Raw genomic sequence first — 25410 nt, forward strand, 5'->3', positions numbered from 1 at the left:
TAAATTAAAAGCTCTGACATGAGGCTTTAAATAAACACTGTTTAAAGCATTTCATTTTATTCTAGTTTTTAAGATTTTATTTATTCATTTATTTGACAGAGATCACAAGTAGGCAGAGAGGCAGGCAGAGAGAGAGGAGGAAGCAGGCTCCCCGCTGAGCAGAGAGCCCGATGCGGGACTCGATCCCAGGACACCGGGACCATGACCTGAGCCGAAGGCAGAGGCTTTAACCCACTGAGCCACCCAGGCGCCCCTGCTTAAAGCGTTATAAAGGCCATCGCCGTGTTTCTGTCTTGGGGATTAGTATTTGTCGCACCCTTTCTTCCCGTCGTCCGCTTGCGTTAGCAGGAGTCCCCGATGGCTCCGTCCGTCTTCCACCGGGCCTCGGCTGCCTCTCCCCGCACGCTAGACTTTGCTTTTACGGCCCCACAGTCATTTCTTTCTCATTCGGTGCCTGGAGTTTCCTTCCTCCGCGGACCTGTCTCAAGTCCTAGAGGAGGATGTGCGAGGGAGGAAGGTAAAAAGACACAGCATCACTGCGTGTCTGTCCTTCTCTTTCCCGCTCCTCCAACCCCGTCACGGGGGTGCACCGACAAGGAGTGTTTGTCCCCAGAGCCCGTAGGCCCCAGAAGGCTGGGGAAGGCCTTTCTGCTGTTGATGACGGGGACAAGCCAGCCTTCCCTCCGTTGTCTGCCTTCTTCAAGAAACAGTTTGTGCAGGGGCAGCGTGCGTTCCGGAAAACCCCAGTCACTCCGGCCGCTGTCCCAGCTGCGGCGTGTTCTGCAGATGACCCCGGGAGAGTTTTCCTGAAGCCTCACCATGTTCTGTGCCAGCTAAACCAAACTAGACCCGAAGAGGCATTCCCCCATGCAGAGGTGATGTGTGAGGCGTCCCGACTGCCTGAGAGGCGGGCGGCTGAGACCTCTGTGTTCGGCGCCCCACCATGGGGCGGAGGGTCTGCGGTGGTCCAGGAGACCGAGGCCGCAGCGAGGTCCTGGCAGAACGCATTCAAAGGGGCGATGGGAGGAAGAACAGGCTCGGCCACCATAGGAAGTAGCTGTGGGGGCCGGAGGGGAGGCAGCCCACCCGGAACACTGAAAGAAGAGTGGGGTCCCACGGAACCGCTGCTGCTGACCCCGAGAGCCCCGGGGGAAGGCGTCCAGGGTGCCTGCCAAGCCCCAGTCTGACCCGGAACAACCAGAGATCCCCTAGCAGGTGCAGCGAGCCCAGGGACAGGGACGTGTGAACGGTGACATCCGTCAAGCCAGCAGCAGTCACGCGGGGGAGATGCACACGGACGCATCGGTGACACTGCCGCAGCCGTGGCTCACGGGGCACAGCCCCACGCCTCCTGCCATCCACGGGCCCAGGGTTGCTGCCCCGTGTGTCACGCGGCCGCCAGACGGGGCGTCAGGGCGACATGGGCCGAGTGCGGGTCACAGCGTGCCAACTTCAGGCAGTCCCAGATAGCACGTACGCCTGTGTGCACGCCGCGCACATGAACACGCATGTGAGTGTGGGCACCTGCACGCGACCATGCATGGGAATTCCTTCTTGCATTGGCACTCTGGGCCTCTCCTCTCCCCACCTCTCCCCCACCCTTTTTACGCCCTGCGAATGTCACTGTGTTCGGTCCTTGCCCAGGGAGTATCGTAGCTCTTGGGGATTGCCTTGCGAGCGTCACTGTTGTGAACCTTATTCCTGTACTAAATACTGGAGGACCTATCCCGGCTCACGGCGGTGGTCGTTGCTCGCGCCACTATGAACGCCGTTGATGCGTTAAACTTGTAGGGACGTCGACGTAAACAGATGTAGATACGGTGGCGCGTCTGATGTCCTGGGCTGCGTGTGAGCCTGACACTGCCAATTACTACCGGGCGTGCCCTTTGATGCTTGTTAACCCGAAAAGGCCCCGGGATGCGCCCTGAGGTGTCTGAAGCTTTACTGTCTCGAAAGTCTCCAGCTAGGATCCAGTTCCCAGACTGGCCTTTCCTGGGGACACAGTGCAGCCTTGTGAGATAATAGAAACCGCATGTGTTGGTCTGGGCTCCCCGTTGCTGGCACAGAGCTCCCCGAACCGTCCAAAAGTCCTAAGCGATAATAACATCACTGGGCACGTCCTTGCTGTAATGTTTGTCGTTGGACCCTGGTTCCTGAAACCGAGCTCCTGAAGCCCTCGTACTTCGTGAGCGACAGGCCCGTCTTGAGTTGTGCAGAGGCCCTCCCCGGTGGGCTCCTGCACCGGCCGAGCAAGGCGTGCTGGGAACCGTGGCGCTTCCTGTTTGTCCGCATCCTCTGGATGGGGGTGCAGGGCTGCAGGTGGGGTGGGTGACGCCTCATGCCTCCGTGGCGAAGCCTTCATGAAAACCCCAAGAGTACAGGCGTCCCGAGAGCTTCCCTGCTGGCAGACATGGGCGTGCAGGGGCCGGGAGAATGGCGCACCAGAGACACCGCGGGACTCCGCGCCCTTCACCGTGCCACTCGCCGTCAGCCCGTCTTCCCTGCGCATGCTCCCCTGCATGGTCGTGCGTACCCTGTGTGATACACCAGGGGACAGTGAGTCAGCGTTTCCTGACCGCTGGGAGCCACTCTAGCAAAGCCGCGAGGCCCAAGACCGGGTCCTGGGACCTCCCATCTACATCACAGGAGACAGCCGGGGCTTGAAATTGGCATTGCCGGGGGCTTGGGGCAGTCCTGTGGGGCTGGGCGCCGGCTGTTTCCAGTATGACTGATACACACTACCCTATTACTTTCAGGCTTATGTCGTCGTGATCGTGCATTCCTGTGCATTACAAAACTGTGCCCACAGTCAGCCCAGTTAGCCTGTGTGCCGCATGCAGAGCTGTCACAAAGTATTAACTGTGTCCCCCGCGCTGTGTCCCCCATCCCTGTGACTTACTTCCTCTGTGCACTGTGCACCTCCAGGTCCCCTTCGCCTACCCCACTCACCACCCATCCCCCACTCCCCCCTCCTCTCCGGTGCCCACCGCTGCATTCTCCGTGTTGAAGACTGTTTACTCTCTTGGTTCCATCCTTGAAATTTCACAAGGGGACAAAACCATACAACTCCTGTGTCTCTCTCACTTTGCAGAACACCGTGGAGGTCTGTCCATGTTGTCCAAAAGGGCAAGATTTCCTTTCTTCTAAGCAGTGCTTTCTTCTGTGCATCGTCCTTATCTGTCCATCTATCCGTGAACACGGGGGATGCTTCCATATCTTGGCTGTTGTACATAATGCTCAGTGAACATGGGGTGCACAGGCCCTTTTTTTTTTTCTAAGATTTTTATTTATTTGAGAGAGAGAGAGAGCACGAGTAGGGGGAGCAGCAGAGGGAGAAGGAGAAGCAGATTCCCCCTGACCAAGGAGCCTGATGCGGAGCTCAGTCCTGGACTCTGGGATCACGACCTGAGCCAAAGGCAGATGCTTCACCGACTGCGACCCCTGGGCGCCCGGTGCCATGGCACGTGTGTGTTTGCATCAGCGTTGCTGTTTCCTGCGGGTAAATACCCAGAAGCAGCTGGACTGTGTCGTAGCTCTGTCCTTAACTTTCTGCTGTTGTGCAGAGCGGCTGCCCCTGTTGGCATTCCCAGCCCCAGTGCACGAGGGTTCCTTTTCCTCCACATGCTCGCTGGCGCTGGCTCTGCTCGTGTTTTCGGTAGCAGCCCGTCTGACTGGTGTGTGCTGGCATCTCGTTACGGTTTGGGGCAGCCCTTCGGCCATGAGACCTGTGAGCTGGATCGTCGGGTACCCGGCTGGTGCCCCGCACGTCTTGGTGTGGGAGACCCCCCCCACAGTACACAGTGGGCGTGAGAAGGGCTGTGAGGGAGGTTCGGGGAGAGCGCGGCAGAGCAACGCGAGCCTGGACAGACGCGCCCTGTTCTCACGACGGAGCCTCCCGGCTCCCACAGCCTTGCCCACACGCCCGCTGTGCTCACGGCCAGGGGGCAGGGAGGTGTCCCCGCCAGCGCAGGGTTGCCCGCACAACACTTGGGTGCTGCCTGCTCAAGGCCGCTTCAGTCGTAGCCGATGGCCTCACGGGATGGCCTTCACCACGCCAGGTCCAGACACACCGAGTTTGTATCAAAGCCTGCTTCCCCAGAAAATGGGCCTCCTTTCTTTCCCCGTTTTTAACCTTCCAGGTCCCACCTGCAGACACCCTGCAGCCAACGGAGAGCGGCGACCCCGGGCCCTGTTGTCTGAACGACCTGTGGCATTGCCAGCATTTCCACAGCTCCCCGTGCTCATCGGGCCAGGGGTCCGCCTTCGCACAGCACGCCCCCCTCACCCTCGCTGTATCTCTCTCCCTGCAGATACCGAGCGGCTCTATTCAGTGGTGTTCCAAGAAATATGTGACCGCTACGGAAAGAAATACAGCTGGGAGGTCAAGTCCCTGGTTATGGGGAAAAAGGCGCTAGAGGCAGCCCAGATCATCATAGACGTCCTGCAGCTCCCCATGTCCAAAGAGGAGCTGGTGGAAGAAAGCCAGATGAAGCTGAAGGAAATGTTCCCCACCGCGGGTCTGATGCCAGGTACTGTGCCCTCCCGCCGACGGGATTACACTCGGGAGCTTCCGCGGCGTTGCTCAAAATCACGGCAAAGGGCCAGCGCCCGTTAACGCGCTGGCTTTGTGTCGTCTTTTGTCTCGATCCCGTCTCAGCAAAATCTCGTCTTGTGTGAGGCTCCCAGGCACCCCAGAGACAGTCGGGCTGACCCTATGCTGAGACTCCATCTGGGCTTTTCGAAATCATATGCATTCCTTGCACTGCGTCCCAAGATCCAAAATCATTCGAACCGTGTTTGTTCCAGTATTATCTAAACAGCGTATCCGTGGGGGGATTGCTTCAAGATCTAATAGGTGCATTTGCCTCTTCCTGTTCAGAATCAGGGACAGATTTATCTCAGCGGCTGTTGAAACTTCAGCCCATGCGTGATGAGCCCATCCCTGCGTCTCCCTGAAGAAGCTTAATTTTTTTCTTTTTTTTTCTTTTTTTTTTTTTTTACAGTGAGGGCACAATTCATTTGCAACATGTCTGTAAGCCCTGCACCCCTCTCTTTCCTGTTTTCCTTTGAAAGCAGAGATGACTTTTCATCCTTTCGTGGCGCTTGGAAACTGAAGATGGCTCGGAACCGAATGGTCTGCCGTTTCTTGCTAGAAGTGAGGAGGTCAGCAGTGTTGTAGGTGGCAGGGAGGAAAGATGCTTGCAAACGGAGTGCGGTTTTAAGAATCTTCAGGAAAACCGGTGAATTCTCTATCTTGGAATTCTTACAGCGAGGAGAGAGAGAGAGAAAAAAAAATCTGCAGGTACAGCAGTGATTTGGGGATTTACACTTGTGTTAAAGTGATTCCTAGTCGCTTTTGAAACGTGCGTGTTATTAGAAATATTTATCCATCCATCCCAGAGTGCACACTGAATAAGGCTGGAAGTGGAGAATTTCCTGGAAAGGCCCCGCGAACGCCACTGCCCGCGACACGCAAACCTCGTGGGCTGTGCGTGCATGACAGGCCTAGCCGAGTGTCAGTACAGGGTACAGGCTCCGTGATGCACGCCCAACGCCTCGGCTCCCGTCCTGTGCTCTTTGCACACGCAGATGGCCTGATCACCCTTCCTGATGCAAACACATCCACAAAGCTCCTTTCTTAACATTGTTTCTTAAATGTATGCACCTGAGAGAGAGACTGAGTGTGCACAGACAGGGGAAGGTCAGAGGGAGGAGGAGACGCAGACCTCCCCTTGAGCAGGAAGCCCGACCTGATGCAGGGTTCCATCCCAGGACCCTGGGACCATGACCCGTACAGCTCATTTTTTTTTTTAAGATTTTATTTATTTATTTGACAGAGAGAGAGAGATCACAAGTAGGCAGAGAGGCAGGCAGAGAGAGAGGAGGAAGCAGGCTCCCCACTGAGCAGAGAGCCCGATGCAGGGCTCGATCCCAGGACCCTGGAATCATGACCTGAGCAGAAGGCAGAGGCTTAACCCACTGAGCCACCCAAGCGCTCCCCGTACAGCTCATTTTTGAAATCATGGTTAAAAGCAGACGCCGTAAAACGTACCGTGTCACGCACCTTGACGCGTCCAGTTAGCCATTGCGAGGGTGACGGTCCCCACCATCCATCTCTAAAATGTCTTCATCTTTCAAAACAGAGAGTCTGTCCCCATCAACCACTGACTCCCCGTTTGGCCTCCCTCTGGCACCACGAGTCCACATCCTGTCCATGTGAATTGCTCTGTTCTAGGAACCTCATATGGGATGGGGTGGGGTCCTCCAGGATTTGTCCTTTCCTGACTGGCTTTTGGAACGTGGTGTCATGTCCTCAAGGCCCTCTCACGTTGCAGCACGAGACAGGAGGCTCTCCCTTTATTTCCCGTTGTCCTGCTAGACACACCATTTGTCCCTTTGTCTGCTGAAACTCTCTGGAGTCATTTCCTCTTCTGGGCTCCTGTGAGCGTGGGAATGCAGATACGGTTCTGAGACCATGCTTTCGGCTTCCGTGCTTCTGTGCCCCGAAGAGGGCTTCTTGCTTTACATGGTGGTTCTGTTTTCAGTCTCATGAGGAGCCAACGTAATGTTCTCCACGCTGGCTGCATCGTCTGATTTTCTTTCTCCCCATCCACAACTCTTCCAGTTTCTCTGCCTTTTCACCAACACTTAATGATTTTCTGTGGGTCTTTGGTTGTCCTTAGTACCCATTCTAAGGTGTGTGAAGCAACAACTCATTGTCTTTTTTTTTTTTAAGATTTTGTTAATTTGTTTGACAGAGGTCACAAGTAGGCAGAGAGGCAGGCAGAGAGAGAGGGGGAAGCAGCCTCCCCGCTGAGCAGAGAGCCCGATGCGGAACTTGTTTCCAGGACCCTGAGATCATGACCTGAGCCGAAGGCAGAGGCTTTAACCCACTGAGCCACCCAGGTGCCCCTCATTGTCGTTTTGATGTGCGTTTCTCGAATGATAAATGGTGTGGAGCATCAGTCCACTTGCTTTTGGCTGTTTCTGTATTTTCTTTGGAGAAATATCTTTTTAAGTTCTTTGCCCATTTAAAAAAATAGGGTTAATTTTTCATTGTTAAGTTGTAGATAGGTTGTTGGTGAAGTTCTGGATAGACCCGTTATCAGACACATGATGTGCAGCTTTTTTTTTTTTTCTTCCTATTTCATGGGTTACGTTTTCACCCTCTTGATGGTGTCCCTGGACGTGCAGAATTTTTTTAGGTTGGACGCAGTCCCATTTGTCTATGTTTGCTTTCCTTGCCTCTGCTTTTGGTGTCGGATCCAAGACATCATCACAAAGTCCATTTTCGTAAAGGTGTCGCCGTTTTCTTCTAGGAATGGGATAGTTTTAGGTGTTCTGTTAACTTCAGGTTCATCTTTGTGTGTCCTATAAGGGGTGAACGTCGCTCGTTGGCATGTGGATACCCAGCAGTCCTGCTTGGGTGGGACTTTGTGGAAGAGGCCATCCTTTCCCGCTCGAGTGGTCTCAGCATCTTTGTTGAAGATCCTTCCACCGTGTATGAGAAGGTTCACTTCTGGGCTTTCCGTTCTGTTCTGTTCGTCTTCATACCAGCACCACGTTGCTTGGATTCTTGGAGCTCTGTAATGTACCTTCAAGGAGTTCAAGACGTCCGACTTCTAGTATTCCTTTCTGCTATTTTTATGGCTGTTCAGAGTCCCTTAAGGGTCTGCATACATCTTAGGGTAAATTTCTGAATTTATAAAAAAAAAAAAAAAAACCGCCCCCGGGATTTTGGTAGGGATTGCTTTGAATCTGCATATCTATCGGTTTGGGGAGTGTGGACATTCTAACCGTGTCAGACTTTCCAGTTCACGAACGTGGGGATGTTTTCCATTTATTTGTATCATGTTTTTAAATGATTCTCAGCAGTGATTTGTCGCTTCCGTGTACAAGGCCTTCACCATCTTCTGGGTTCATTTTTGATGCATTATAAATGGAATTGTTTTAACTTTCTTTTCACATTGTTCACTGTCACTATACAGAAATGCAACCGATGTTTGCGTGCTGATTTTTGTGTCCTGAAATGTTGCTGAATTTGTTTTTCAGTTCTAACAGTCTGGGTGTGTTTGGAACCTTCAGGGTTTTTTTCGTGTAAGGTCACGGTCATCTGCGAGCAGGGATCACTTCACGTCTTCATTTACCTCTCGGATGACTCTTACTTGTCATTCTTGCCTGATTGCTCCGGCTAGGTCTTCCAGTACCATGCGTAGGACCGTTACCCTGTTCCTGATCTACGAAGAAGCACTTTCCACCTTTTCCTGTTGAGGATGGTGTGAGCTGTGGGCTTTTCTTTTTCCCAGCTTGACTGCTAAGTGTCATGAGAAGGTGTCGACTTTTGTCCGTTTGCTTTTTCCATGTCAGCGGATGTCGTTTTTGTCCTTCATTTAGTTCATGTGCGTCACGTGGGTTTTTGTGTGTCATGAACCATCTGTGCATTCCAGGAATAACTTCCGTTTGGTGACGGTGTATAGTCCTGGTGCTGCTGAAACCGGAATGCCAATATTTTATCGAGTGTTTTTGCCCCAATATTCATGATTGCTCTCAGTTTCCTTGTCGTGTTTTTGTCTGCCTTCATATGAGGGTAATGTCGGCCTCACAGAATGAGCAAACACACCTTCCTCTTCAAATTTTTGGAAGAGTCTGCGCAGCATGGGTGTTAATTCCTGTTTGGTTGTGCGGCAGGCTTCATGGGTGATGGCTTTTTCTTTGTTGGGAGGTTTCTGATTGCTGAACACATGTCCTTAGTATTTCATATCCAGTCAGGCTCTCTGTTTCTTAATTCGATCTTGACACAGGGACGTATGTTTCTAGCAGTTTATCCATTTCTTGGCATACACTTTTTTATACTGTTCTCCTAAATCCTTTTTTTCTTTTAAATTTCTGTGGCACTGGTTTTAATGTCCCCTCCTTTTCATGTCTGATTTTAGTTATTTGAGCCTTCTCCTGTTTTTCTTAGTTAATCTAGCTAAGGATTTGTCCACACACTTACCATTTGACCTGGATTATCTTTCATTGTTTAACACCAGAGCACCCATCGACTGTTAGCTATGCAAATGCCGTTTTTTGTTTTCTTATCTACCCAGGCCTCTGAAGTGCTTTTCCTTCTTGCATTCTTGTCCATATTCTAAGAAATCCTTGAGTTGAGCTCCACGGCGGGACCCAGAACATGGGAGCTCAAACTGCCGCAGCTGGTGTGGCCTAGAACGCTAAGACGTCTATGTCCTGACCTCTATGTGGCGAATTGAGTCGCAGTGTTCCCATTTGACTTTCACAATGACTTAGGTATCCTCTGCACTCAGAGATAATCACAGAAGATCACCAAATCCAGAAATTTCTGCCTTGAAAGTGAGGCAGGAGCTAGTCCTTGGAAGAGAGTTGAGCCCTGCAGAAGTTCCCTAGCTGACTTCTCTACCACTTGTTGCTCTCTTACCCGCTGTCGTCGGTGAGGCTGGTACAATTGCAATAGGAAGCTCAAGATACCTTACTTGATTCTGATGAGCCCCGCAGAACGTAGGGGAAAGCTTTCTGCCCTGAAACACATGCTTCGTCCTGTCTCCCTCCCATTCCACACCCCACCTGCCGTCTCAGTGCCTGAGCCGAACCTGAAATCCGCCGCAAAGGTGACCTCCCAGAGCCCTGGTGCAGGAAGTGGCCACCGTCCTCTTTCGAGATCTGGTGTTCATTGGGTTCACTCCCTGCTTTGTTCCCGTTGTTAAACTGGGGATGACCCCATAACCCCTGACGACTTTCATCCCTTCTCTTTCTGAAGGTCCTTTCTGCTGGGGTGGTTTTGGTCCTGGACGTCACCTTGGGTTTATTCGATGAGAAAGCTGCCTGTCGGGAGGCTGTATTATTCATTCACGGGCATTCATTATTTCCTGCTTTCAAGGTGAGAGCTGAGGCCCACACCGGTATTTAGCAAGTTAAATTGGAGGAATGGATGGCAGATTGCCAGGGAATGCAGCCCCCAATGGTGATGCAGGCCTGTGTCCTTCCCCAGGGCCATCACCAGGGGCAGGAGCCTCTGATTATGATGCAGGGATGCGTCCTTTGCTGGATCATCACCAGGGGCAGGACCCCCCCCCCCCACCCCACACCAAGTATGGTGCGGGGTGTGTCCTTCCCTGGGCGCATCACCAGAGGCAACAGCCCCCTATTATGAGGCAGGGGTGTGTCTCTGCCTGCCTAGAGAATAGGGCTGACCCACTGGGCTTAAAGACACAGGGGGAACTGACGAGGCCCCTTCTCAGGTCAGTAGGGCTGCATCATAGATGGTGTAGAAAGGGTCCCTTCTGGAGGAGTGGGCCACGGACGTCCCCAGCAGGAAATACTTGGGAGCAGTGTGCTCTGTAGGCATTTTGTACGCCACTTCATAGGCAAACGGGAACCACCCGTTATGAAGGGTTTATTTTATGGAAACAGAGCTCTTTTACATTGCGGCAACAGTGTAGAAAACTGTCCGAACCTGGTTCATCTACTGTATGTTTTCTGGGGCTTTAGCAGATGTGGTTTTACATGCTGAAATGTATGCTTGACTCGGCATACAGGAAAACCTTTTCAGTAGTATTCCCTCTGAAAGGTGTCGGTTACCTACATTCTGTTTCCGATCAGTTCCTTCGTCCGTGGATTCTTCGAGATCGATGCAATAATGTATTTTTGCATAATTTAGTCAGTGTGATAATTTGGCTTAGAAAGCCAGTAACAAAAAAGAGGTACCTTTCATGGTACAGCATCGTCTGGAAGGCTTCCCTGTTCTGTTCTTCCACTGGCTGTGGGATTTCCCAAGTGAAAGCCTCAGGCATGGGCGCTGGGCCAGTTCAGAGGAGTGTGACAAGGCCAGGTCCTCACACACGGGCCCCTCTGGGCCTCCTCCCTCCTCGAGATTTACGAGATCACCCTGAGGAGAACCTTGGTCCCCTGGACAGCCAACGGTGTGGCGCCCAGGCCTTCTCTGCAGGGAGGGGCGACTAAGGGAGGGGAGCTACCAGGTGTCCTGGCCTCTGAGGTTGGGGTGTGTGTGGCGGATCAGTCCCCACTGTCCCACTGAGCTCTCCCGAGTGTTTCTGGAGCTCGGGTCCTGGCTCAGGTCCCCCCAGGAAAGTGCAGGTACAGGGTGGAGTGTCTGTGGAACCTTTCCCCAGGCCGCATCCAGTCCTCACCTGGGCTGAGAAGTGTGTCATCTCTTCTCCGTCTCTGCTCAGCCTCATGGACAGACAACGGCCATTCATGTAGCCGCCTGACTCAGCACCGTGGGGGCCCTTGTCCCATGGCTCCCAGAGTCCGTCTGTGTGCCAGCCTGTCTCATCCTGTGGGCTTCCATGTGACGCAAAGTGTGCGCCTTTTCTTTTCCTCCCAGCTTCCTTGTTTGTGTTTCTTCCAGCCTCAGCTCCTGGGGGCCATCAGCAGGGCTGTCGACAGCCTCCCTCCTCTTCTGCCTGTGCTTGCCACCATGCAGGTGGGCAAGAAGGCTTTTGGTCCCTGGGCGCCGTCCCGTCACATTTGTCTTTCCTCCCTGAGCCCTTCCGTGCGTCTGGTGCCGAGGTGGTGCTCTGGGGGACCTTCCCCGTGGGGTGTGTAGTCCGTTGAGGGGACGTACGTAGCCACGCGAGTGAAACCCCGCAGGAGCATAGTTCATGCCAAACAGAAATTCAAGACAGGCTGTGGACAGAAACAAAATAAGGGCTCTTTTTCCTGGCACAGTGGCAGCTTTTTCGCAGGTGCTGGACGTGGGGTAAACTGAGGACAACGTGTAAGGTATGGGCAGGTGAGCAAGGAGGGCACGGCTGTTCCAGGTGGAAAGGAGTGGGTGTGGAGTTATGTCAGGCAGCAAGGGACTTGCTTCTGTGACCCCTGGAAGCCGGCCTCTCGTCCTTGGTGTGCTTGAGGAGGACATGGGCAGGGCTCTCAGCTCCGTTCAGGAACGTCCTTGGTGTGGAGCTCCTCTCTTTCCTGAGTCTCAGGCTGGGGAACCAGTGGGATCTGGAAGAAGAGTTGTGCCAGAATGAAACCCTGCTGGGGCGGGGGCTGTCCCTGCGGCCTTATGTCAACTGGTGAGGAGGTGGGGGGCGAGGTGGGCTAGAGGGGGGCCGGGTATAAGGACTTCAGCTCAGGCAAAGTCTGAGGGCCTCAGTGGACCACCGGCCCCGTGTCCCATGATGGTGGCACTAGTTAATGCTCACCTGAGAATCCAGGGCTGGAACCGAATGAGCAGCGGGTACTTGAAGGCTGGAGGCTGTACGGTTGCCCTGGTGAAGAGTCTTAGAGCAGTCCACGGCAGTGTACAAGGACGGTCGGCGAGTCTCAGGACGGTTTCTCACACGTGAAGTTTATCACCGTAGCAGGAAAGGACAGTCCTAAGTCTGGAAACTGTCCCTTCATGGTAACAAGTCACCACCACAATGTCCCTCCTTTTCATGTTTCTGTAATTACCAAAATGATGCCTGCTTCTCGTAATAGACTTTGGAAACCCCGTAACTTTTACTCCGTGGACATAACCATTCCTTAGTCCTTCATCACCTGGGAAGGGGTGTCCTTCCGGAGCCCTCACACGGCCTCTGTGTTTGTGTGGACACACACATACACACACGCACTCACACGCTCCGTGAAAGAGTAAAACCATTCACGAGCATCTGTAGAAACTACGGACAGGATTCATGGCATGAAAACTTTTTTTTTTTTAAGATGTTATGTATTTATTTGACAGAGGTCACAAGCAGACAGAGAGGCAGGCAGAGAGAGAGGGGAAAGCAGGCTCCCTGCTGAGCAGAGAGCCCGATGCGGGGCTCGATCCCAGGACCCTGAGATCATAACCTGAGCCGAAGGCAGAGGCTTAACCCACTGAGGCACCCAGGCGCCATGCATGAAAACTTTCTGAATTCTTTAAATTGATCATCTAACACTGCCTTTAGACCGAGAGAGATATGAAGGCAGTGAGGACTGTGCTCTTCCCAGGAGGCTCGGTGAGCATCCTTGGTGATCCTGTGACCTGTAGGCCGCCCCTTGCTCACGAGGTGCCCGGAGCAGGCTTCCTGCCCCTGAGCAGTTACGGGGTGCCGTTATCGTGCTGCAGGTCCTAACCGAGTCCCGGGCTGAGTGCAGTTGGAAGAAGACATGAGCTGGTGCTGTGCGTGTTCCGAGGTCTGCCTGTCTCAGTAACACGGAGCCTGGGAAACCCCAGAACACACTGTGTGTGTCGTGCACCAGGGTGGCCTCGGGGCCTGCAGGACTTCAGCTCCTTGCCCCAAGGCTGCAGACGGTGGCTTCAGGGCCCGGCACGGAGTCCAGAATGTGGAGTTCTGGCCGCAGCACGCAGCTGCTCCCACCACGTGGCAGCGGCCTCACGTGGAGGAGGTCGGCATCCTGCAGTAACGTGGAAACGTGACAGCCTGTCGTGGGCTGCTATCCACGCGGCGCGGTCCTTTCCAAGTCCACGCAGAACGCATGCCGAGAAGTCCCAGCTGCTCAGGGACTTGGCCTCTCCTGTTGACGTTTGCGGCGGCCCCGGACCCCAGGCCCATTCCGCCGCCCTGGAGAAGCCTTGCAGGCTAAGCCCGGAGCCCGCTCCTGGTAATGACGCTCGCTGCGTCCGCTGACCTTGCACAATTAAAGGACACACGTGACAGGTGACGAGGAAAATCATCCGTGAACGGCCGTGATGATCCGTTCCGATGACCCCGCGCTGCTTTTCTCTTCAAGAAAGAACGTCAGGCACATATCCAGGAAGATGGTCATTGCAGGGTGTGGGAAGGAGCCGGAGAAAGGGATTACTTGCTGGTCAGATGGAACTGGCAAACCTCGGAACTTCTCCTCCCCCTTTCCTTAAATACGCCACCTTCTCTGATGTTGTATACGGACCTGATTTCTTTCTGGGTTTAAAATTTCCATGTTGAAAGGCTGCTAACTGCTTTCACGGGTACTTACTAAACAATAATGGAGATATTCTAGACTAAGGAAAATGAGATAAATGTCTTTACTCTCTAGAATCCTAGACATTACATGCCTGTGGTCGTAAATGTTTTTCTCAAAGAATTACAGTTTCTGGGACACCTGGGGGGCTCCGTCGGTGAAGCGTCTGCCTTCAGCTCAGGTCCTGACCCCAGGGTCTTGGGATCAAGTTTCGTGTCAGGTTCCCTGCTCAGCGGAGAGCCTGCTTCTCCCTCCACGGGGCTCTCGTCCTGCTTGTGTGCTCGCTCTTGCTCTGACTCTAAAGAAATAACATCTTAAAACAAAAAAGGAATTACAGTTTCTGTTGTAAAATGTGTGGTGGTTTTCCCACAGACTTTTAAGTACTTGAGAGGATAAGATAATACAAGAGATCCTTGCCTCAAAGTCTTGTCTACTCAAGACGGGAGAAAATGAAGGTTCTCATGGGCAGAGCTAAGAGACTGGGGCCGGCTGGGCCGCCTACGGCCTGGGAGAGGAGCTTCGAGGCCCCAGGGAGAGGCTCTGGGTGTGTTAGGAGCAGGTGCTCTGCTCAGGACTGCAAAGTGCGCACCTGGGTCGCACCTGGTGGACGTGCAGAGCGACTTGTGGTACCAATGAGCGGCGGTTCGGGATGGCTGCCAGGTGTGCCCCCTCTGGCACAGCCCCATTCCAGCGGGCTGACCGCCCTCACGGGGATACACTGTATGCAGAGACAGCGAGCGTATACATGTTATCAGTTTTCCGCCTTGTCTCACAGATACAGTTCACCATGGGCACAATACTTCCACTGGGGCTCCATGACGGTTGCTCAAGAAATTAAAAATTACATTTCTTGTTTAAAGAAATCAAAAGTAAGGGTTGGTTACAGCAAAGGTGGGAGCGCCCAAGGTCCGTTGGTGGGTGAATGGATAAGCACTGTGTTGTGGATGCGAACAAGGGGTATTCTTCAGCCTTGGAAATGCGTTCTGACACCTGCTGCGGCACAGACGAGCCTTGAGGACATGGTGCTGAGCGCACTGAGCCGGACAGTAAAGGACAGACGCTGAGGGTTTCCAGTCCCAGAGGCACGGACAGCCATCCCATCACAGAGACAGAAAGGAGGAGTGTGGGCGCCACCGCCTTGGCAGGGGGAATGCAGCCTTAGCCTTTAACGGGGGCAGCCTTTCGGTTTGGAAATGGGACATTCCGGTAACTAGCTAACGGTGTCTTGAACAAGAAGAGAATGTACTTAAGGGCACTGCACTGTCCACTAAAATATAGTCAATTTTAGGGGTGCCTGGGTGGCTCTGTCTGTTGGGCATCTGCCTTTGGCTCAGGTCCTGATCTCACGGTCGGGGAATCGAGTCCCACATCAGGCTCTCTGTTCAGCCGGGGGTCTGCTTCTCCTTCTATCTATCGCGCCTGCTGCTTCTGCTCTCTCTCTGACAAATAAGTAAATAAAATCTTAAAAAAAAGTACGGTTAATTGTATGTCGCATGTATTTTAGCATAATAAAGAAAAATTACGTTTGTTTTCTAAAATGTCTGAAGTCCTGTGAGGAAGACATAGTTGTATTTTGCGGAAACTCCTGGGCCGGTGAGGTGGAAAGACATCGTGACGGTGCACTAGAGTATGTTCACGTGACTGACGGGGCACACGCCTCCTCAGCCCCAGGCCGGATTACACAGTGTGCTCGGCTGGAAACCCTTCTTTCGTGTCCCCTGGAGCGGCCACGTGGTGCCGAATGGGTCCCACTGTCAGGAGTAGGGTCACATGAACTCTCGAGCACGGCACCGGGCCCTTCGTGGGCGACTCCCCGGTTGAAAGCAGACAGCCCTCAGCGCATGGTTCCTGCATCCCTTTCCAGCCCTTTCTCTGCACCTGCCCAGCACGCCGGACACCGGAACCCAGGGAACCCTCGATGCCTCCTTCTCTCAGACATTCCACGCAGCACGGACTCAAACGGCAAGAATTTTATATTTAAAGATTTTATTTATTTGACAGAGAGACAGACATCACAAGTAGGCAGAGAGGCAGGCTGAGAGAAGGGGGGGGGAAGCAGGCTCCCCGCTGAGCAGAGAGCCCGATGCGGGGCTCGATCCCAGGACCCCAAGATCATGACATGAGCCAAAGGCAGAGGATTAACCCACTGAGCCACCCAGGCGCCCCAGGAATTTTATATTTGATTCACAGAAAAGGGCATCAACCCAGACATCACGACGGAAACTCTGGCCACATAGTTGAAATCCATGCAAAGAGCCAGCAAAGAGGAACAGTCGAGGATGGAAACCATCCTGTTTTAATACTGTGCTCCTTGCAAATCGGGAGAATCACTTTCGCATTATCCGGGGGTCACCAGGGTAGGGTCTGCCGTTGTTTTGGTCGCATTTTTGGATGCACGAGGCAGGCAGAATGAATCCGCTGCCTATGGGAGCTGTCTGGAAGGTGCCCACCTTTCTTTTCCGTTACCACATCCGTGTGCAGACGTTGGAAACCCTAGTGTGTCCTGGACGTCCGTGTCATCTGCAGCTCTGCGCTCCTTCCGTGACGTCAGCAGCACCGGGCTCCTGTATCAGTGAGGGCAGAGCACGGCTTTGGAGAAGCCGAGGCAACAGTGAGCTCTGGGCCTGTGCACTCACGGGCCGTTAGCTCATGACCGTGATGGAGAACGCTGAGTTCACCGGCTTTGAGGGGGACCAGACGCCTCATTTTAGGCTTCGTTTTATAACGTTCCTAGCGCTTCCTCGTGTAAGAGAACTTATAGAGTTTTATCTCATTATTCAGAGCTATAATAGAGACTCACAAAGACTCGGTGAGCCATCAGCATTTCCTGTGATGTTTTTCTCTTGGGCTATAAATAAAAGACTATTTAAATAGCTGTGCTGTACATTGATTTCGTAGCGACAAGTCCTTAAAAGCAGCAACCTTAAGAGTGGTTCATAGTAAATAAAATTAAGACTTTAAGCAGCTTTCCATCAAATAAACAAAGGCACAGAATGAAATTTTTCTCCACAATTGTCAATGTTTAGAAATACGTTTGAGGCTTGACCTGCACGGGTCCACTTAGATGTGGATTTTTTTTTTTTTCCCTGCAAATGCAGTACAGTACTTTAAATGTATATGATTGTCTTACTCACCTTTCTTGTCTCCAGCTTACTGTAATGTAAGAACACAGTATATCATGCCTATCACATACTAAATACGTGTTGATTGACTTTGTTATCAGCAGACTCTTTGGAGTCCATTTTGGGGAGAGTCAAGAGTTATACGTGTTCTTTTGTTTTTTTTTTTTCCCTAAAGCTTGTATTTGAGAGAGAGGGAACAAGTCGGGAGGTGGGAGAGGGATGAAGGCAGAGGGAGAAGCAGTCTCTGCACTGAGCAGGGAGTCTGACTCGGGACTCGATCCCAGGACCCCGGAATCGTGACCTGAGCCGAAGGCAGAGGCTTCACTGACTGAGCCCCCCAGGCACCCCGTGCATGCGTTTGGAACCGTGTGAGTCTCAGTACGCCAACCACGTTGTGAAAGAGTGAAGGGTAGTTGGCCAGTCTCTTCACTTACTAACAAGACAGATGGAAGAAAATATTGAAATTCAATATGCTTTTCTTAAAAGAGTGTCTCTGTCTTTCTGGAATCCCTGCAAACCTAGGAGGCCCAAGGTTCTCCAGTCAGGTGATGAGGTGCGCCAGGGAGAGCAGCCTGCCCCGCGTTCCTTTGCGACTTCTGGTGGCCACTGACAGCCAGCCGCACCTGTCGGGGTCTCTGTAAGGATCCCCGTCACTGGCTGTGTAAGCACTGGGCTCCTGACCCTCCAGCGTTTACTGGAGTCTCCCAAGGCGCTTGACAACCACTCAGGGCCATTTCTTTTGGGTGGAAGAAGCAAAGCAAGGACGAGACTTGCTTTCCTGTTGTCTCCTCCTTTACGTGACACAGAACAGTGGTCTTGACTCCGTTTGGGAAGCAGAGACAGCTGATTCTGAGTTTTCCAGGTGACGTCAGCAGTTAGGAAGGGCAATGTGTGTCCCTTGGATGGAAGAGACGACCGTGTGCCAAGGTGGGTAGAGCTTGGGACTGGTGCTCAGGGCAGAGAGCAGGACCTCCAGGATGTCTCCAGATCCTCTGGGAACAGATGATCTCCTTGTCTGGAAACCCAATGCCTTTGTGAGTCGACAGTCTAAATGCAGAACAGTGCATGTGATCAAAGTGTCACTTTACTACCTAACTTGCTGGAAATGGCCCTTTTCTGAATGTCCCACATTTCAGAAAATAATGTGTGGCCCAACCCAGATGGTCTCTGGGTCATACGGTTCTTACTTGACTGATTTCCTTTTCTACACACATTAAATGGCAGTTAAATGAGGAGATTTCAAGAGGCTGCTCTATCAGAGTGATTGAATTTTTATACACATGGTTTTTGCCCAGTAGAGATGCCTACAGACTAAATGTCATACGATGAAGAAAATAACTTTGCAGATTTAAAAATTCTGCCCCTTTCTAGTTGCAATGAAATGGTGTAGTTAAAGATATGCTGGAAAAAGGCATTGGGTTGTGGAATCATTTTCTAAAATGGTAATTCCCTGGTCAGGCCTCTTGGAGAGCCCCTGTGAACTGTGATGCTTCTCCCGAGCGTCCCTGTCTGAGACGTGGAAGGGTTAGATCCCAGGGCCTGGCTGGCTTCCTTCCCGACGAAACAGACCTCTTTTTGTCCACCCTTCCTCATTTTTTTCCTCTGGTGCACACGCAAGGTCTCTTTGCTACGTAGCAGCGGTTGGCAAAGTGTTTCTGCTTTTTTGGCTTTATAAACCACGCATGAGAATCGTGTCAACCACTTACCTCTCTACCCTTTGAGCTGAAAGCAGCCCCAGTCCACACAGATGGGAATTGGGGGTGGCCGTGCTCCCACAAAGCTTTCTGTGTGGACACTGACATTGGAATCTCAGATCATTTTCGAGGGTCACAATACACTCTTCTTTGACTCTTCCCGTTTAAAAACAGGCGGTACGCTAGGTGCGTGTTTCCCAGAAGGCAGGACGAAACCGGGCAAGTAGCCCTGTAGGGTGGGTAGAAATCCTGGATGCCAGGGAGCTGGGCCCCTGGGTCCTCTGCCCCATTTTCTGGATCCCAGATACCACCCTCCCCCTCCCCAGCAGAGCACAGGATTCTGTTCAGACGCCAAACCACAGAGGCTTCATACGGCAAATAGGAGGTCTCCTGGAGGGTGCAGAGACCACTGGGAATGAAGGGAACATCTGCTCCCTGCGGCCTCTTCCCCTCAACAACCCAGAAGACCCCAGACCACTCTTCTCCGGAGACTTGAGTCACCTCGTGACAAAGATGCAAACACTGACGTTGCGAGGCCCACCAAGGAGAGGCCTACAGTCGACGACAGCTTTCACTTAGGAAGGCTCCCACCTGTGCCCGAGCCAGCACTAGGGAAGGTCCTTCCTGCCCCTTCCCTAGTGCTGGGACACCGGGCATCCCTGGGCTTGTGGCCGCGTGTCCCTTCCATCTCTGCCTCTGCCTTCACGTGGCTTCCTCCCCACATCTCTGCGTCCTCTGCTTCTCCGGACACCAGTTGTGGGACTTTGTGCTCACCCTGTAAATCCAACATGACTTCATCTCCAGATTCTTAACCAGTTACACCTGCAAAGACCCTATTTCCAAATAGGGTCACATTACGAGGCTGTGGGTAGATATGAATTTGGGGCGTATATTCTGTATGCCCCAGAATCCTGATGGGGGTCCTCTCTGCAGGCCTGGCTGCCTCGAGGGCTTCACTGTGGGGTGAGAAGGTTGTAAATGGTGCATGTGAAAGGCCTGTTGCTTTGGGTCCCCTGGGGATGTGCATCTGAGCCCCCGAAGGGAGGGCAGCTTCCCTCCTCTGCCCAGGTTAGTAGAGGAGGGACGTTAACTGTATCCAGCATCTTCCAGGACTTGGGGTGCAGCCTGGGCATAATGTTTTCACCTTTGTGTCTGAGCGCTGGCCGCCGTGCTGATGTCCTGTGGACGGATGGCGTCCGTCACAGACACGTATCTGTCACCGTCTTAGCTGGAGGTGTGAGGACTGGGTACCGGCATGGTGAGCTTGTGGTGAGCTGTGCCTGCCTCTTCTTATAAGGGCACCGATCTCATTCGGGGGCTCCTCCTCATGGCCTCACAGGACCCCAGTCACGTCCCAAAGTCTTCCCATCCAGCACCAACCCACCAGGGCTCAGGGCTCCAACGTGGGGAATTTCAGCAGGATCCAGTCCACACCAGTGACACTCTGTTGCCTGGAACCATGTGAAAAGGACAGCCCACCCCATCCCATTTTATAAATGATCCGGCATTCTGTCTGCCGTGGAAGAAACTGAAAGCCACGCAGGACCTGGGAAACGGGGGCTCGGGCCAGGTCAGTGTGACCTCAGACAGTAGCTGAGTTACAGCAAAGGGGGGGGCAGATATGAAACACTGTCATTATCACAATGGGATTTGCTGGCACGCGGACCCCTCTCCAGGCTGGAAACTCTGGACCAGAGGAGCACGGACAGCACTGTTCTGCTTTCTTCCTTCTCGTACCCTCAGGCGTGCTCTGATGCTGGACACACAGGGACAGCCCAGCTTCTTCTTCGAAGCAGGAATTTCCAAAACAGGGTTTCTCATGCCACGACCGAGCTTCTCAGCCTCAGCAGTACTGACACTGGGGGCCACATGCATCGTTCTGTGGGGGGAGTCCTGTCCGCCGTATGATGGATACTGACCAGCCTCCCTGCTCGCCTCCCCCCATGTGTCTGGACCAGTCACTTCCCCGGTTGTGACAACCCAAACCAGAAATCTGAAGACATTGTTGAATGTGCCCCAGCAGGGATGGGAGCCGATACCCCTCTCTTGCGTGACAACCAGGGCCTTAAATGAAACGGTAGCTCAGGAAATCATTGTCGCGGGCCCTTGAATGTGGTAGGAGGCAGATGGAAATTTCCGTGCTCCCGGGCCGTGTTCACAGTGAAGCATCAGTTCCCGGGAGGGGAGCCCTTCACCTGCATTGCCTCACTGAACAAGGGTTTGTCCTTCAAATCCTGTATCGTGGCACAAGGGTACAACGTGCCGTCGTCTCCGTCCCCGTCCCCATGCTTAGGGCAGAAGGAATTAGAGTGCACACGTGGAGTCCGTTCTTGTTGATCTCCCGGGACTCTGAACACACCGCCCCTGGGCCTTCCGCGTCCAGACCCCGACAAGAAATCCGTCCCCTCAAAGTGCAGACACTGCCGAGTGTCTCCTCGGAGTGAGGACAGGTGCCAGCATACCCCTGCTGAGAACCACGGCTCCGCCACCTCCCGGGACCCTCCACGCCTCCCCGCTGTTCACCTCAGGGGACGGACTGCCCCCTGCCTGCTCTCTGGGTCTTGGAGTCGGGAGCTAGGGATTCCCAGGGCCTCATGCTCCTGCAGTGGAGAGCATCTGTGACGTCGTTTGTTCCTTTGCCGTTCCCCGTCCCGAGCTCTGTCTTTCCTGGACTGCCAACAATTGCGGGAATGTCGCCGGTGCACCGTCGCCCTTACGGTCATGACTTTCACTCTCTGCTCCGAGTCAAGGTGTCGTTTCTGGTCTCCTGCAGGGGTTCTGCCACCTGGGGGCCATGTATTAACTTCCCGCAGCTGCTGTAATGAATGACCCCAAATGTGGTGACGTAGGACAACAGAGATTTATGTTCTTACGGTTCTGGAGACCAGGAATCCCAGATCGGGCTTTGGCAGGGCCACACACCTGTCCTGAAACTCAGGGGAGGATCCGTCTTGTCCGTCCCAGCTTCTGAGGGCCCCAGGCGGACACCCACTTGTGGCTGCAAGTCTCCGTCTTTTACATCTGTCCACACAGGGTCATCTCTTTGTCTCTCCTACTAGGGGGACACAGTTGCCATGGTCTGAATGTTTGTGCCCCCCACAAAATTCATAGCTGGCATCTCTAATCCCGCAGTGTGAAAGTATTAGGAGGTAGGGCTGTCAGGACGTGAGCCGGTCATGGGGATGGAGCCCTCACCAGTGGGATTACTGCCCTTAGAAAAGAGACCCTGTAGAGCTAGCCCACCCCTTCCCCCACACGAGGACACAGGGACTGTGACTGTGCTCCAAGAGGACCCGACCAGCGTCAGAATCTGTGCTGCCTTTATCCTGACTTCAGCTTCCACAACTCCTGAGAAATAAGTAGTTTAAAAGCCACCCGGTCTGGGGGTTGGATGCGAGCCGCTGCATTTAAGGCCCACCCTAAATCCAGGATGATCTTTTTCTCCAGGTCCTTAATCATATCTCTTTCCAAATAAGATCCTTAGACTAATGATCTCAGGGGGCCTCCCCCAAATGATTGTTGGGGGCCACCAGTCAGCCCTCCAGACTGAATCTCTCACACCCAGGTGTTAGCCTGCTTACCCTCCCCGTGACTGTGAAAGCCACCTTCCAGGAGAGGTGGTCTGCCCCAGCCCCTTACGCGTGGGTGGGTCTGGGTGAAGAGGGCCATACACTGTCCCCAGGATGCACGTGTAGAAGGTGTAGGCTGGGCCGAGTCCTCCATAGTGTTTGTGGTCCCCGGACAGCATCAGTGTCTGGTTATGGGTAGCTGGGGGCATTCACAGCTGACAACACAACTTCCTGGGCCTAACTCTACCGAATTCCAGACTCTACACCCACTCCACCGTTCCTCCTGGCATGCACATGTCTGTATGACTTTCATCTCCCCCCCTCCCCCCACATTGTTACCTCCTCACCGTAGGTCTGTGTTTAGAGTGAGGTTCTGAACACGAGGTCTGAGCTAGGAGGATGTGCATGGATCTGTCCACTCGGTGCATGAGTTCCCAAGAAATACCTCCATTCTCAAAATACCTGTCAGTTCTCAATCTTTTCCACATTTTTCCTTCTCCAGATCCATTTTAGTGGCAGCGTCCGTGTTCTCTCTCATCAATCTTAGGTCTTTAGGAGGACGAGGACAGCTTCTTCCCATCAAGACCGCTGATTCTTCACATTTCGTGTTTCTTCCCTGTAGATGAATCGTCCGAGAGCTGTTTGTAGCAGTAGCTGTCTTCCTGCCCTTCCCTTCAACGACTTCAGCACACCAAGGGCCAGAAGCTCTTAGCTGGGTTTCATTTATACACTTAATTAACCAGCTTCTCTGCAGGGCAGAACTGCACTTACGGTTTTAGTCTTTGACGGCTCAGGGGCAGAGGCTGCATAAGAGAAAGCTGCTGTCCAGTCGTTAAAAGATGCGAAACTTGTTTCTACGGAGTGAGCCAGTTTCGTATCCCGGGAGTCGAATGGTTTCATCGTGCACGTATCCTCCGGTGCCATCTGATGATCCTGACAGTGGCCAGCATTTGTCTAGGGCTTACCGTCGTGCGTGTCCGGGAGTAGATCACCGAGGTGATCTTACGTGCATGACCGTGTCCTTGCACTCACAGGGAGCAGCTCCGCGAGCAAAGCTGGTCATTGCTCTTTGGTAGACGATAATCCTGAGTGTGAAGATTCGATGGACGTTTGCCCGATGTCCCCGCAGAGGACTGTGGTCACATCCTTCTCTCGGGTTTCCTGTTCACCGTGGTCTCAGCCACTGTCAGGACGCTCAGGACGCTGGGGCTCGTTGGGAAACAGAACCCCCTGTGATTCATTCCTGTATCAATACAGACGTCGAATCTAGCCCCTCCCACATAGGCTAGTTGCTGAGCCTTTGGGTCTGTGTACGCCTCTTCCGTTACGTTACGTGCAGGACAAAACACTCACGGAGCTAGCAATGTGGACGGGATTACGTCACATGATAGAAACTGTATTTTTTTTTTTTAATGAATAGCATAAAAGAACACTTTCAGCAAAACTTTCTTTTCCCTTGTGTTTTAGAGAGAGCCAAGGGTTCATGCTTTGTTTATTTTTTTATTTATTTATTTTCTTTGTTTGTTTTTAGTTTTTTAAATTTATTTGACAGAGAAAGATCACAAGTAGGCAGAAAGGCAGGTAGAGAGAGAGGAGGAAGCAGGCTCCGATCCGTGCCCTCCTTAATACCCACCACCAGGCTCACCCATCCCCCTACCTCCTCCTCTCCCAAACCCTCAGTTTGCTTCTCAGACTCCACAGTCTCTCATGGTTCGTTCCATACTTTTTAATCCTTTTGATGGATTTAAGAATCTGTGGCAATGTCTTCTGTTTGATTACTAGCACTGTTAAATTTGGATCTTCCTTCTTTTTTCTTTTCCTTTTTTTTAATCTTTAAAAAATATTATTTATTTTTTTTATTTATTTGACAGAGAGAGATCACAAGCAGGCAGAGAGGCAGGCAGAGAGAGAGGGGGAAGCAGGCTCCCTGCTGAGCAGAGAGCCCGATGTGGGACTCGATCCCAGGACCCTGGGATCATGACCTGAGCCGAAGGCAGAGGCTTTAACCCACTGAGCCACCCAGACGCCCCTCTTCTAGTTCTTTTAATGGGACAACTTAGATTGCTGGTTTTAGACCATCATCTTCTTCAGTAGTATAAGCCTTTAGTGCCATCAGTTTTCCTCTAAACAATGGTTTATCCACTTCCCACAAATTTTGATACGTTCGCTTTTTGTTCTCTACCACAGATCCTCTAATTTCCCTTTGTCACTCCATCTTTGACTCATGTCTTACATCGAAATGTGTTGCTTACTGTCCAGATCCTTCTTCCCACCTACCTTTCAGTTATCGATAACTATTTTAATTCTTTCATGGTCAGGGCACATGTTTTGAATGATTTCAATTATTGTAAAACGTTTTAGAATTTTTCATAGCTTATGGACTCACACTCTATGTTGTTGAATGTTCTAGGTGCACTCGAAAATCATTTCTATTCCGCTGCTTTGGATGAAGTGGTGCATAAACGTCAATTCACTTACGTGGCCCGGTAGTGTTTTGAAGTCTGCTGCACCCTCCTTTCTGTCTACTTGTTTTGTCCATTAGTGACGGGAGTTTGAAACCTGGGTCTGTTTTTCCGCTCAGTGCATTAGTTTTTGCTTTACGTGTTTTGCAGCTGTGTTACCGGATGCATACACATTTAGAATGACGTCTTGTTGATCCGCTGACCCACGTGTCATTATGAAGTGTACTTAGTTATCTCTGAGACTTGTCATGCCTTGTTCTTTTTTTAAAATTTTATTTATTTTTATTTGGCAGAGAGACAGTGAGAGAGGGGACATAGGCAGGGGCGTGATGGGAGAGGGAGAAGCAGGCTTCCCGCTGAGCAGGGAGCCCAATGCGGGGCTCAGTCCCAGGACCCTCGGATCATGACCTGAGCTGAAGGCAGACCCTTAACACACGTAGCCACCCAAGCACCCCATCATTCCTTGTTTTAAAACATACTTTTTTGCTATTCATATAGCTAACCCTGCTTTTGATAGTAGTTACAAAATACATGGGTTTTATTTATATACATAAACATCCATCTATTTTTAACTTGCCCGAATATTATATTTCAGTTTTCTGTAGAGAGTATGTAATAGACTATCACTTTTTTTTTTTTCATTCTGATAGTC

General features: G+C 52.2%; 1 protein-coding gene across 1 annotated transcript in view; it reads left to right on the top strand.

Annotated features, from left to right (window-relative positions):
• Nucleotides 1-25410, top strand: part of PUDP (pseudouridine 5'-phosphatase) — a 76485-nt gene that overhangs the window by 30302 nt on the left and 20773 nt on the right. The window contains exon 2 of the mRNA XM_047715080.1: nucleotides 4311-4529. Coding sequence (XP_047571036.1) covers nucleotides 4311-4529 — 219 coding nt within the window. The remainder of the gene's footprint in view (nucleotides 1-4310; nucleotides 4530-25410) is intronic.

This window comes from Lutra lutra, chromosome X (assembly GCF_902655055.1).
Source record: "Lutra lutra chromosome X, mLutLut1.2, whole genome shotgun sequence".
In the NCBI taxonomy this organism is placed as follows: Eukaryota; Metazoa; Chordata; class Mammalia; order Carnivora; family Mustelidae; genus Lutra; species Lutra lutra.